This window comes from Montipora capricornis, chromosome 3 (assembly GCF_036669925.1).
Source record: "Montipora capricornis isolate CH-2021 chromosome 3, ASM3666992v2, whole genome shotgun sequence".
In the NCBI taxonomy this organism is placed as follows: Eukaryota; Metazoa; Cnidaria; class Anthozoa; order Scleractinia; family Acroporidae; genus Montipora; species Montipora capricornis.
The window spans coordinates 23,852,764-23,867,763 of NC_090885.1; the positions used below are offsets into that span (position 1 = coordinate 23,852,764).

The following is a 15,000-nucleotide window of genomic DNA, read 5'->3' on the forward strand; positions in this document are numbered from 1 at the left end:
TTGAGTAAGGCGAAAGATAGGGGTGATTCAAAGGTATTTTTGCGCGCTTGTATGATAATGGGGGAAAAAGAAAATTGGGAGTTAGGGGTAACCACGCATTTTTTCAAAGATAGTTTATCAACAATATTTGTAATAACCTTTAAAATACAAAGCAATGTATGGCGTTCCTTTCCAAATTGAAGCTTAATTATCCCTGAACAATGCAAGATTATAACCTCCAATTTTCTTTTTGGATACCTAGAGCACTTGCTAAGTTCGACTTTCTCCACATAGTTTTAAGCTGCGCAAAAATATTTCTGTACTAGAAAGCACTACCGATAGGAAACCCGAGTATCTGGAGATGCGCAGAACTTATGCGCAATAACAATAGTAGGTACCATCCTTAAGCGATTGTCTCTTATAGTGGAACACCTCTATCTTTCGTCTACTATAACCCGCACTTAAAATATCTTCATTTAGTTCATTCAGATTGAGGAAACTCACCGTTACTGTGAGCGAGGGTTTTTCCAGTTCTACATCTTTATGTGTAGCAAACGATTGCTTCGTTTCCGTCACCGTGCCTTTGACGTAAAACTTGATTGATTCACAAGCGTTCAGCCAGGCGATATAATCATCCAGTTCGATCGTCAAAGTTAATCGTTTCTCTGCGAAAAACAAAAAAAAAATTACCAGCGATGGGATGAAACCTTATGTTCATGGTGCTCTTTCAAGGTAACTGCGCGCCATGCACCGTTGTGGGAAAAATAAGAAGCTTCGTCAAATTCCCGAAAGGGAAAGAAATTGTCAGACACATCATGATTAAGCCTGCATGGTGCTCACTGACAACGCAAAAGAAATTTATTCGTGTCCAAGAGGCCAAGAACGCTTTTCATCAGCATCGAGAACAACACTACCAGTCTGGATTCTGGACTTCCCGTCCTCCTGAGCAGATTTGAAACAACACTGGTTGCCAACGGTTGGAAAAATGAAGTCTCAATATGGTCTCATTCCATTCGATCAAACTTTCGAAAACACTGGGTAAGGAATGGAATGGAACGGAAATATTCCAGAAGGATTTTTTAAGAATTTGGGTACATCTCGAAAAGTGGTCTTTAAGTTCTGAATTTCCGTAGCAACCGGGAAATCTAGTTCCCAGTTGGGGCGCAATAGGCCATTTTTCAGTTTGATAGTGAGGCGGAGAGGACAAAAACAATACAAACAAGTTTCAATGAATGTGAAAGATATTAGCATGTCATCAACTTTCCTTTGTCTTTGTACTCTAAACCTCTCTTTAAAGCTGAATTTTAATATATCGAAAGTGGCCTATTGCTGTTTCATTTAATTACTTCAACATTTCGGGGCAAAACTCTTTAATGTGATTTTGAGCGGCCAAGCGGGAAATGCTGGAAAAACAGTGACATGAACAGGAAACTTTTTTTTTACCTTCTTGGGCTTTTAGTGGAAACTTCTGTTTGTAAGACTTTAACTTCTTGGCGGTAACACCGGTGTAAAAGCTCATAATGGCTGTCAAGTTGACTAGAATTTCTCTGGTTTCTTCTGATTCACTTCGAACGACAACTGTAGCATCAAAACTGTTTCCTACGTAAACACTGTCCCCTGCCTCTAGATGGAAATGAATGTCTTCGTGTTTTGGCTCCACGTAGATTTCGTGTTCTTTGCGAGAACTGAAGTTAAAAGCAAGTCTCACAGCCCGCCTTTCTTCTTCAGAGCCTGAGAATCCAAATAATATCAATATCTACAATCTAATAAGTTTCCATTACTGGATACAAGGTTAAAAACTCGTAATAACTTTGTTTCAAATTCGTCTCAATTTTTGAGGTAAGAATGATTTTTTTTTTCGCTCAAGACAATTGGCCTAGTAAATTACTCCCCACTCCTCCTACCCCACCCCCCCCCCCCCTTCCCACCCCAACCTCCTTCTCAGGGCTTTTCTCCGCGGAGAGTAGGGCGGGGGGGAGGGGAGAGCGGGAGGGAAAACCCTGGGAACGAGGTTGCCCACTCCCACCCAGACCTCAATTTCATCAAGGAAGCTTCCTGATATATTATCTATCCTTCCCCATCCAGTCCTTAAGAATGAATATAAACACATACGGGTGAAACGGCCAAATTTTGGTCCTAATCTGAATTAAATGTTTCTGAATGTTTCAAAAACTCCTATTTTCCACTTCTTCACTTGCCAAGTTGTTATCGGACAGTTCAATAAGCCAATCACATTCAAAACTATAGTTTAAATCAACCAATCACAACCATGGTTTCAATCACCATAGAAAAAAGTTTACAGACTCCTAAATTGGGAGCTTCCTTTCTTTCAGAGCGACATTAAAACAATTTACTGCCCCTTTGTCAGTCTTCCTCAAATTTTTCCTTTCTTTCATTAACGTGTTTCTTCTTCTTTCCTCGGAAATTGTACTTTTTATGATTAATTGGTAAGTTGACTTCGTGTAATTTGTGAAGAACAAATCGGACTCCCGCTGCGCGGTTGTCCGATTTTGTCATCACTTGTATGATTACAGACCGAAATGGACTTCATCCAGTCCTATTACCATTACTTATTATAATATAATTAGGATAGTACACGCACTCTCATTGGGCAATAGCTATGTTTAGATGAGAGAACGTAAACACGGCTGTGACATCACACGAATTTTGATTGGCTATGTGTTAAAATTGTAAACTGTGTAATAATCAGTCTGGCTAAAGTCCCCCGAAACATATTGTAAATTAGTCCTGAGAAGCCCCGAGGGGAGAGACTAACAGCTTCACTCACTCACTCATGTGTTGTCAGACTGATTGGCTCGTAGGAAATATGAGCGTGTATCGAGAAAATCTGTTTCAATCAAGAAGTAAAAAAATCTCAACGGCTTGGTATGTTCAGTTAAATAGTATATTCTGAAAAGTTTGGTTTATTTGAGCCTGAACGTTCTTATATTAAAAAAGAAGTGTATTATAACGGCTCCCGTAGTTGGTTCAAAAACCTTAGGGACTTAAAACATACAACGAAAACAATGACTTTCAGACTTTCAAGTCTTCTCTGATAAGGACGATAAGCCGGAGGTCCCGTCTCACAACCCTTCAATGTCTATAATCCTGTGGGACGTAAAAGAACCCACACACTTGTCGCTAAGAGTAGGGCACGTAGTTCCCGGTGTTGTGGTCTGTCTTCTGTTGAGTATCATGGTTGGGAGGGTAAAAAAAAAGGGGGGCCACAGTAATTGGCGCAAGCTGTTGTGGCGCTCTGCCAGCTTGACTGGCAAAGTCTGTAAATCAAATCTATAAATGGAGCCTAATCCTTAACTCAATACAGCTGCATCAGACCTCTTATCCTTTGTTTGCATCCACTACGTGATGAAACGGCCATGTTGGTGAACCAAACAACAGAAAATGGCCCCACTCAAGTTTTGCATAAAAAGAGAGTCAAATTCCCAAAAGACATTTTACTGCATTGTTCTGTACACCAACATGGCCGCCGTGACGTCATATGCAAATCATCAATGCTTGTCCAATCAAATTAGACGTTGTAAAGAGCTGCTTGACAACTGAATTTAACCCTCAGGGGTTTCGCGAAAATAGCAGCCTGAAAAATCGGACATGGAGAAAGTGACACGCAATGCAAAACGAACAGACAGAATGGGAGAGCATATAAACACACCCACCTTCAGAATGTTTATAGTCTAAAGTCAAATCCTCTCTTTCAGGTGCACCAACAGCCTTTGTACTGATATAAAACCCGATTGCGTTTTTCTGTTTGCTTGTTTTCGTCATGGAGCCGTCAGGGTTAACCAACCAGTAGACAATGTCACCGTTCACTTCCGCGAACACGAAACCCGTGTCGTAAGGAAGAAATACTTCTCCGTTCTTCACTGCGTTGACGGATGCTGGACCACATCGGAAAACACCTTGAAAAAAAAAAAGAAGAGGATTCAGGCCTGCGCACAAACAAATTAACTCAACAACGAAATTGAACTTTGCCTTACCATTGCTGAGTTCTTGTGGTGTTGCATCGTGTATCTGCCATCCGTTGTGACCATCAGGTAGATCAGGGCGCTTGAACCATGATTCGTTCCACACGTGGTAATTCCTCAAAATAAATCAATAAATTGTCTGACTTTTTTCCGAATGAAACGCTCTAGCAGCGATAGGCTAAGGCAACGACTTAAGGGTACGGGTGAGGGTGTGTGGACAAAGAAGGGTAGGGGAGGGAAGGTGACAGGTGGACCTTCACCCGACGAGCCTCGAGTTCACTTCATCGTCTACTTTAGGATGACGAAATACAACTGTGTGGACAGCAAGCGTGTGGGGCAAGTTCCGTTTTCAAAGAAAACCAAGGAATAGTACAACGTAATCACAGTTGGTCTTACATACCAAACAGAGTCGTTCCTCCAGTCAATTACTTCTCCTTCTTGGTCGAAATGATAGTCAATTGTCAGGCTCTTGTCTATATCGTGAGCTGAGTCAAAATTTGTCACACTTCTGGTTGGAATTCCCAACGCTCTCATCACTGAAAAGTAATGCAATCATCATCATCATCTGTCCTCATCACTACACTCATCGTCATCACATTTGCCAAGCAGACATGCTCCGTGCAATAAAGTGACGAGAGTACTCTTCTGTAGCTAATGTAATATGGCCAATGTTCAATTCCTGGACCCCACGTCACATGTGAGTTGAGTTTGTTGGTTCTCTGCTTTGCCCTGAGTGCGGGTTTTTCTCCGGGTACTCCGGTTTTCCTCAAATGACCATCATGTGATTTGATTTGTAAAGAACCGTAGGTTTAATTTCAAAACTGTCAACGGCTACGCTACCCCAATTAAATAAACGATTACCCTGATAACCATCATTATCAACCTGTTAATCTTTCTAGGGCCCCCACAGATGAGGCAAGTTGATATCAACGACTAATTGTAGTCGACATCTTAATTGCATCTACAACTGATAGGAAATAGCGACAAGAAATGAAGAACCGCTGATTGCAAAAATCGTTTGCGTCGCTGCCAAACACACTTTGCTCACAGACGGGAGAAAAGGAGTAGACGATAACAAAACGGCCGCGTTTGTCGTCGACGGCTTGATTTTCGCTAATTGTAGTCAATCACCTGATTGACAGTTTGTGACCGATGACGTTTTGTTATCGCCAACTAAAAGGTTATGGATAACAACTTGCCTCGTCTGTGGAGGCCCTTAGATTGTTCCAATTTTTACTAAGAAGCGAAAACGATTCTACAGGAAATAATAATAACAATAATAATAATAATAATAATAATAATAATAATAATAATAATAATAATAATAATAATCACTTTATTTTAGTCTCAAGGTTATTTAGCTGAGCAAGAGTGCTCTACTAATTTGGGAGACTACAAATCAACTGAAATCAGAACAAATCACATTATTATACATTGGTGTCACCAGCTCGATTTTGATTGGCTATAAGCACGCAGCTAATTCTTGCTTGCTCTGTTTCTCTTACGTCATACCTACAAACAATAGATTTTATATATGTAGAATTGACGTCATACCTACACACAATAGCTTTATGCATGCAGAAGTTACGTCACCTAACACACAGTAACCAGCAGTTTGATCAGTTTTGTCATAGTGGAGCTCAGCTAAGGAATATGCATAATAAAACAATTATTGAATTCGGTTTTCGCATGTTAGCGATAATTATCAAGGCCTCAGTTTGTGTTATCCGCCTCAGCCTTCGGCTTCAGCAGATAACACAAACTTTGGCCTTGATAATTATCGCTAACATGCTCAACCTCATCCAATAATTGTTAAATGTTGGTTTTTGAGGAAAGGGGAAAACCGGAGTACCCGCAGAAAAACCTCTCGGAGCAGAGTAGAGAACCAACAACAACAACAACAACAACATTTATTTGAACACGATAAAAATTACAGCGGAGCTGATGTGGTCGTGTATTTAAGAAGTTAAAAAGTACTATTTACATATATAGAAGCTATTTACATGAAATTCATACGTTTGAGCGTGTTTTTAAACAAGCTTCCGCTTGCGATAGAACGTGTATGATTCTCAAGAGAATTCCATAGAGATATGGCTTTGTAGCAAGTTGACTTGCGAAGAAGTTCTGATTTTGTATTCTGTAACAAAAAGGTCAATTTCCTTCGCATGTTATAGTTACAATCATATTTCTTAAATAGCTGCTTAATAGGAGTAGGTGAAAAATCATAAAAACAGTCGTGTGCTACACATATGGCGTGGAATCCGGGAATCGATCCCGGGTCACATTGGTGGAAGGCGAGTGCTCTCACCAATGCTCCGCTTATTAGGTATGTTGATCAGCGGATGTAAAGCGGATCTCTGAAAGGTATATTTTGTTTTCTACTATTAGTATAAACAACATACGTTGCGTATCTGAACAAAGCAACCGCCAAGAAGTGAAATAAAAACAATGCAGTAGTGGTTGTCGGAACACAGTGAACCCCTGGTCGTTAATCATCATCATCATAGCTTTCTATACCTTCGGATTTTAGAGTAGCTTGATGAAGACAAAATATATCCGACCTCTTACCCCCCCCCCCCCCCTCCCCCCTCCCCAACCATGATTTACCACAGAAGACAAACCACAACGAGGGGAACTTCCCGCCCTACTCTGCGAATAGTGTGTGGGTTCTTTTGCGTCCTACGGGGTTATGACTATTGAAGGGTGGTGAGACGGGGCCTACTGTTTATCGTTCTTATCAGAGAAGGCTAGAGAGGTTAACTATTTGCAGATGTCATTACAAAGGTAGCACTTTCTCCTCAGTTAAGAGTTGGTCAGGTCGGAGTTTTGACCTTCCGCACAGTTGTCCGACCGGTCTTACAACACAGCGCGGTCTAGAATGATTCAAAAGCAAACCATTTTCACTACTTACAAGTAGTCACTAGTCCTGAAAATACCCAGCACTGAGCATATTTCACACTTTTTTTTGTCTCCCAGAACTGTTCAAGGATTTCAGTGCTTCCACTCCATGCCGTTGGTCTTGTTCCTCCTGGATAAGTATTGGACCAGCGCCCTGTAAGAATGCCGCCATCACCAGAATTTGAATTAGCCTGTGAAAGGAAAGCTTCGTGTTGTTCTTTTTGTATAGGCCACGCTTTGAGCCTTTTTGTCATGCGTGGCAAAAAAACTGAAAATGTGCCATTGAAGCAACGAAAAATTAATACTCTTTTCTTGTTCAATGCAAGAAGTCGTGACCTATTTATACAGGTAACTAATCAAGACGTTAGAGGCATATAATTAGAGGCCTCGAGTACGAGATCGAATAGAGAAATGCCCGTATGTTTACAAGCACATACACAAAAAGATAGGTACGCATACAGGTGCGTACGCGGGTCTCTACTGCAAAATCGTATAACAAGGCAAGTAATGGAAGCATTGTTAGCTTGCTAAAAGTGTGTCTTGATTGTTGTAAGTGGAATTATTAACAATGGTTTTGATTAATGTGATGTATTGTATAGAGTGAAGACATGACGGGTTCATCCTATTTTCAAGGTAAGGAATTATTTGTTGTTACATTATTGACAAAAATCTCCAGTACAAATGTCATTTATTGTGTCATATCAAAACGATTTACAAGACGACAAATCTGAACATTGTATAATTGATATTGAGTGTTAAGGCCTGGCCAAACGCTTGCAACATTTCAACGCAACATCTTTCTTGAGTTTTGGGTTTCATTTTGATAAGACCCCTTCAAAGAAATTTGCTGAAGAAACAATCGCTTTTGGACTTCAAGTATTCATCGCGTACAACGTTTTGTAATGAGCTGCTATGCTTCTTAGTCCACGAAAATGGAGTCGAATTTCGAAGTATTAATTTTATCCTCCGTAGATGTTTGTTTCTTCTAATGCGGACTGCAAAACCTTCTCTATGGTTCCCGGATTCTATGACATTTATTGACTTTCTTATTGTTGATCTGCAACTATAGGAAATTAGACTATTTTACATATTTGACCCGATTTCCCACTCCAAACTCTCGATGCCGATCACACCTTTCAGTTTGGCTGAGAACTAAATGAAAGAACTCGCACGAGGTTCGATCATGATTTACTTTGTTGACAGCTTCGCTATGACTCTGGGTCTAGTTATTGACGTCCCAAACCCGAGGAGTCTTGACGTTGAAGAACGATGGAGTCGTCGTGTCTTCCAAAGTACTATCGGCATTACGGATCGCTTATCATCAATAACGTTAACAAAATTTTTTCAGCATAGTAGCTAGCTGTACAAACGCAGTAGACACAAAAACAACAAATAAGGTCGAACCACTAAGAGAAAGAAGCGAAAAACACTCATTAAAGTGAGCCCTCAGACAGGCAGAGTGAGTTCACTTCGTATGAAGCAATGGTCAAGTGATTTAAATTAACATTAAACTTGCTTTTACGACAAGTTGCCAACGCCGAACTGAAAATTTCTGTTTTGCCAATCAAAGTATAAGTGAAAATCTTGGTGATTTAATATCAATTTATTCCTTGCTGCCGTGTTTAATGGCCACAATTATCGACTTATAAATCAGACACAGTATTGGACTGGAACTAGATTGCAATGGAGGCTAATGCGAGGGAATACATTAAAGAGAATTTGTATTTGAAAAGATTCTCCCGCATTAGCCTCCATTGCAAGCTAGTTCCAGTCCAACACTGAGAGTACGAATATTGTCTATTGGCCGTTGACGGTAGACGCAAAGACGAACTTCTCTATTTCCGATCCACCAAGTTTTCACTCATACGGAAAGTAAAAAAAGAAATTACCATCTATTGAATGGCTTACGGTTGACGATATTTTACTCACCATGGCTGATATGGTGCGTGTAATTTCAATTGGGTTGGCCCTCGCAACGGTAGGCAGTTCAGCTTTATCCAGCAACCACAACGCAGTATACAACGCAACGTCATCAAACTAAAAGTTAAAAAATCGTCTAGTTTAGAGTTAACAAACAAGAAACAAAAGTAGACTTGAGATGCTCCCCAGTCGCAATGTTAAGCAACTGATGATAGCATTGATATTGCCAGCAACTGAGCAAGAAAGCTCTGCTTTTGTCACTTATGTCCATTGAAAATGCAAGCAATTAGATGCACGCCTGACTTTTACATCCAACACGAAGTGGCCCTTAAGTTTAAGCTTTGCTACCTATTTCCGACAATAGTGTTAGTTTTGGCGGGGTAACCTTATTTTTGTGTTGGGGAACACAAATGCTCCAGCCGTGGTGTGCGCGGAGGAAGGCAGGCGCATAAAACGGCTGGTCAATCGAGCAGCAGGGTAAATCCAGCAGTTTATCTTTACTTATGGAGCAGTGTTTTATGGGAGACTTTGTGACGTCAATTGTCTGCGTTCCTATAAATATGGGGAGAAGAGCCACGGAACACTTCGTGACCCTTACTGAAATCGGCGTGCGCCCAAATACATTTTTGGACACATCGGTTTTGTACAATAGGCCTTAACCACAGGTAAAGACCTGTTTCTATATCTCAAAGTGCCCTTGGACGTGAGGTGCCTGGGAATGAAATTAAATCACTGGAATCGGTCAGTGTAAAATGCAGACTGAGGTTATAATGTAACTGTTGAAAAAGACCAAACCCCTTAGAAATGCTAACCTTAGGCCTAATTAGGCGTAAAACAATATTTAGGCTTAACTGTTAGCATTCCGATTCCAGTGATTTAATTTCATTCCCAGGCACCTCACGTCCAAGGACACTTTGAGATATGGAAACAAGTCTTTACCCTTAATCACAAAGCGGCCATGTTGAGTCTCGAAGGGAATGAAAACTTTTGTTTTTGCGCACCGAAATTCGTTCCCAAACATTTCAACTCGAAATCTATTGTCTATGGTTAATATGGCCGCCGCGCGAAGAAAGCCCATTTCAAGCGAGTTAAAGAGTTAAGACAAAGGGAAAATTTCACGTGTTGGGCGTTTTTTTCAACCAATGTAATGCTTCTTTTCGATTATTTTGTGGCGTTTACGTTGGAAAGGGTTACGTACGTTGTACGTTGTACGTTGTGGGTGGTTTTGGTTACATAAGTATCGTGTGTCTAACCTGTGCATAGACTTTCTATTTTTGGCCCAACTGGCAGAAGTCAAGTACATACCGAAGCCGTGGAGAGCTTGTAAGGGAGAAGGAAAGCCATCCTTCCCACTCGGCCGAGCTCTTGTGGTTTCGCTGCATAACCAGCTGCGACGAGAAATCGCTGGTCACAATGCAATGAGTCGGGAGGTGTTGCACACTTAGGGCCTGTTTACATGGCGGTGAGGTAACCCGCCTAGCTGTCCATATAAACTCTTACTTTTTTTTTCTGCCTCGCATTCACATGACAGGTGAGATAACCCACCGAGGCGGGTTCCCCGGTAAATTATGCCCAGAATTGACTCCAATTAGATGCATGCTCAATTTTGACATCCAACACGAAGTGTCCCTTTAAGTCAAAGCAATTGCTACCTATTTTCAACAACAAGGTAAGGATAAAGGTTAGCATAATTTTTAGCTTTGGGTAAATGCAGCAGTTAATCTTTACTTAAAGAGCAACATTTGCGGGACACTTTTTGACGTTAATTGGATGTATTCCCAGAGACTCGGGCATCTAATTGGGGTCAATCCTAGACCGGGGTCGCAGCCGGAGTCGCATTTTGCCATGTAAACGCTTGAAGGTGGGGAAAACCGACAACTCGGGGTCGGCAAGTGTCACGATATATAGCGCCTTTCCAGGTGATCTGCTGACGCAATTTGGAGGACTGGGAAGAAGAATTTTAACGCCGTATCCCAGAACCGCGCGCGGCCTTAGGCGTTGTTTTCAAACTCCCTGCAGAATATCCATCGCAAAAACTCAACAGATTATTCCGTGTCTACCACATTTCCTGTTACTAAATGAACATTCTAGTAGACCCGACGAGATCTAACCTTGAATTCGAAAATAAGGCCGCGCGCGGTTGTGGGATACGGCGTTAAAATTTTTCTCCACAGTCCTCCGGATTACGTCACCAGATCACCTGGTTGGCGGAGGCGTTGCGGCATTAAGAGCGATAATGGTAGTGGAAGTGGATTTCTTTTGTTTACCCACGGAACAGCTTAAGAGCACTCAGGAGCTCGTTCAACATGTGTCCGTGCATTCCGGATAGAAATGGAATCTAGCATTGTTGGTTTTTGAGGAGAGGGGAAAACCGGAGTACCCGGAGAAAAAACCTCTCGGAGCAAAGAGAGAACCAACTACAAAGTCAACCCACATTTGACGCCGGGACCGGGAATCGAACCCTGGCCACATTGGTGGGAGGCGAGTGCTCCAACCACTGCGCCATCCCTGCACCCCAAGAAGCCACAGCACTGAAAAGAGGGGAGAGGAACGGTTTAGGGAGGAGGGAGAAACGGCCAAAAAAATAGTGGGAGGAGGGTGAAAGTACGTCAAGCTATAGGGAGACGGGAGAACCAGCATGAAAAGGGAGAAGGGAGTATGGTTTAGGAGTAGATCTGATGCGTGCTTGTAATTATTTACGGTTAATTGTTACCTACTTTTCAGTAATGTGGGGATTGTGCTCTAATGGACTTTGTGCCTTGTTCATCTGGACTTTGTAACTTAGTTTACGTTCCGTTCTGGTAGCAGATTGTTGGTAACCGGCCCTGTGCCCTTTTCAATTTTACTTGGGCTCTTTGGCCCTTGTAAATAAACTTTTAAACTCTTATGCGAAAAAAAAAACAAGGTCTAGGGTTTGGGGATACGGACTATAAAGTTTCATTCCGTGTAAGGATACATTATATGGAAGTAGACAATAGTCTGGATTTTTCTGGTCATATATCAAATGTGCGCAAAATGATTACATGTAATAGTCAACTTAACGTTATGATGCGCTTTCGGAACCTTAAAGAGCAAGGCCATGGTAAGCACGAAATGTTTTCTGTCTTCTGTGCACTGCATGTTTACATTGACAGGTACATCAGCGGCTTATTTTCTTTCGTATAAACGGCCATAATATCGGAAGTAATGTAGACTGCAAGGGTAGTATTACGTCACATAACCCCGACAAAGTACTGATCTGGGAGAATGGTGAAAAATCAGGGAGAAACGGCCGAAAAATTAGGGAGGAGGGAGAAAAATTAGTTTAAAAATGGGGAGATAACATATTTGCGTACCCGTTCCTCTCCCGTCTGAAACGTTGAAGCAAGAGAAGCTAGTGGGAGTAAAAGAGCATTAACCGCCAAAATGCCTCCTTCAACCACCATTTTGCCTGTTTAAGTACTTAGCAACCACCCAGGAGCCTCGAGAAAGGTCACCTGGGACCCCGTGGGGGCAATGATGGCACGGAAACGCGAGCCATTTTTCGACTCCACCTACCCGGGTTTACCCCACCTCCATGTATTTCATGCACAATTTAGGTAAACATCGTACCTGGCCAAATTTCCAAGCAAGTTTACTCTTATAGTAAGAAGTTCCTCTCCAGATGTAGCCAAGGTTTTCAAGCACATACTCTTCACGTTCCTCTTCGCTATCCATATAAACTGCATCTTCTAAGAAATGAAGATAAAATTATGTGAACTTTGAATTGAACGAATTATCGATGACATGACAAAAGGACTGTGAGAGCTTAAAGCAGTATTACCTGCACACCAAGCATTAAACAAGATGTAAAATTGTTCCTCGTGCTTGTAACGATATGTTAATATTTCTCCAGATGAATTTTTGCTCTTCGTCTCTATGAAGATCTCATATTGACCAGTAATGGCATTAGCTGGAGGCATTATTGACAGACGTACAGTGTTTCCACCGGCCTCCTTAATCTGCATACCCCATGCAACAGGAGTTAGGCTCTCTTGAATAGAGACTCTCGTCAGAGATCCTTTACTTTCCTGAGGTCGTTTGCCTACAAAGACACAGATAACATTTATTCCAGTTGTTCAAAAGGTGGATAACGCTATCCACCAGATGAATAATTATCCATTGGATAGCGCAATTGGTTTTGCTATAACTTATCCAATGGATAGTGATTATCCGGCGAATAGCACTATCCGTCGTTTGAACAACTGGGGCCAGATGCGCTCAACCTTGAACGACGAGAGGAAACTGCCTGAGCATCATGATGTCATTCACAATCTCTCCTTTCCCTTTCAAACTTTCAGCAGATCTCACCTTTCGGCATAATAACGTTAGCGGAAAACTAACAAATAAATGATTACATAAAATGTTATTATAAGATACAACAAGCAACATACCAACGGTAAAACGCCATGATGCGCGCTAAACAGAAGTGAACGGAATCTAAAAGCTTTGGTGCGTAAAAGAGCAGCTGCGAGGCGGTCAACCTTGTCCCCTCTGTTTTCTCTAGCTTTCAACATGGCGGCTATGTTGAAAGCAACACATTCTTGCCCACGAATTCACGATTATCCTGAATTGTCGTGAATTTTGGACTCTGTTTCCCAGGATTTGTGATAGCAGAGAAAATAAGGAAATAAAAAGTCATATCCGTTGATTGGATTTGAACCCGGAACTATAGGAACCGCTTCTTTCCGCTTTACCACCTTAACTCTACCATAGAATGTCGCTGCTGAAGAGTAATTAGGCCTAAGCTACATTAATAATTTAGGCCTAAGCTTTGATTTTAAAATGTTTATCTTTTTCGTGAAGTTTGGAAACCGTCCTTTTGTAGTGTTTAATGTTGTTTGTTGGCGAGTGACAATACACTATTAGTATAATTTTCAGCGGTGACGCCTTGGACAACGGCCCCGGACAAGGTTTTCCTTTAACTCTGCAGCCTTTTCATTGCATCAGCGAAAGGGTCAAACCAGCTTCACGACTCGAGCTAATTAAGTCCCGCGGGATTTTATTTGGAGTTCTCGTCAACTCCACTTTGCCATGATAAAAAAACTTACCTGTAGCTAACTGTACTAAAATTACGTCATCGCCTGGATTGTAATCTCTGTCAAACGTCACAGTGACGTCAAAGACCTTTCCTCTTCTGATTATCAGCTGTTCAATTTCGTAACCATCTGTTTTATGATCCTTTTTATTTTCTTCAACGAGCAGGTCAACAGTTGTAGTCTTCAGCTGTCCAACTACAAAAAAAAAAAAAAAGAAAAACGAGTGAAAAAAGTGTTCATAAGCGGTTCAAAAATACGGACAAGATCAAGTAACTTGTTTTGTACCGTTCTCAGTCGAATTCACATCCGGTTTCAAGTTGATTGAATTATTTCGAAAATCAGCGTCGCTGACGGGATTCCGTCTTCCTTCACCTTCACCCAGTCGCGATCTGTTGCAAGTATTTGAGGTGGACTCTCCATTTGAGGTCTCTACACCAGCACTTACAGTATCAGCGGTTGTCCGTCTACAAAATAAATCGGGTTCAGAAGGTCATTCACCCAAATGACTAAAACTCTAGACTTCTCTGAACAAGGAGCCCATAGGTACGTATCTGGGGCTCCTGACTAAACTGAATACACAACTGAAAGTTGCTTAAAACATGTTATCATTTACGTGTAGCGTCAAAGTTAAGAATCTATCTGACTGACTGAATGAATGAGTGTCTGACTGAATGACTGTCTGACAGACTTACTTACGTTGGTGGGTCGGGCTGCGGTTGCAGTCTCGGTTCAGGCAAAGGATCTGGCGGACTGTCAGCGGGCTGAGGTTTGGGTTGCGTTTGAGGCTGCGGTTGTGGCTGCGGTTGTGAATGGGGTTCAACTGACGCTCCAGCTCCGTTTTGTCCACCTCTGTTTGAAAAAGAAAGAATGGTTTAGAAAATACCGCGTCCGTTTCGAGCGAACAAGATTTAAAACCAAATCGACTGCTAAGCGGATGACAACTCACCTTCTACGAAGAGACTAACACATACCGTGCATTTTACCTTTCGACACACCCATCCGAAAAATTGGTTTTTGCCCTGAGCGGGACTCGAACCCACGTCTCCCTGATTACTAGTCGGGCATGCTAAGCCACTACACCATCAAGGCCACCACGCTGGCAACGCAGCAGATTAATGGGGCGACTTTAGCAACGTGGGGGTTCCTAGGGCCCAACTTTTCTT

The 15,000-nt window shown here is 41.8% G+C and overlaps 1 protein-coding gene across 1 annotated transcript in view; it reads right to left on the reverse strand.

The window, feature by feature from the left end:
- LOC138041213 (protein-glutamine gamma-glutamyltransferase K-like) overlaps positions 1 to 15,000 on the reverse strand; it is a 23,585-nt gene that overhangs the window by 3,926 nt on the left and 4,659 nt on the right. The window contains exons 3-14 of the mRNA XM_068886986.1: positions 14,534 to 14,686; positions 14,123 to 14,301; positions 13,850 to 14,032; positions 12,583 to 12,843; positions 12,372 to 12,490; positions 8,790 to 8,897; positions 6,874 to 7,051; positions 4,363 to 4,498; positions 3,975 to 4,078; positions 3,654 to 3,896; positions 1,423 to 1,710; positions 484 to 644 (exon numbers count right to left, since the gene is read on the reverse strand). Coding sequence (XP_068743087.1) covers positions 484 to 644; positions 1,423 to 1,710; positions 3,654 to 3,896; positions 3,975 to 4,078; positions 4,363 to 4,498; positions 6,874 to 7,051; positions 8,790 to 8,897; positions 12,372 to 12,490; positions 12,583 to 12,843; positions 13,850 to 14,032; positions 14,123 to 14,301; positions 14,534 to 14,686 — 2,113 coding nt within the window. The remainder of the gene's footprint in view (positions 1 to 483; positions 645 to 1,422; positions 1,711 to 3,653; positions 3,897 to 3,974; positions 4,079 to 4,362; positions 4,499 to 6,873; positions 7,052 to 8,789; positions 8,898 to 12,371; positions 12,491 to 12,582; positions 12,844 to 13,849; positions 14,033 to 14,122; positions 14,302 to 14,533; positions 14,687 to 15,000) is intronic.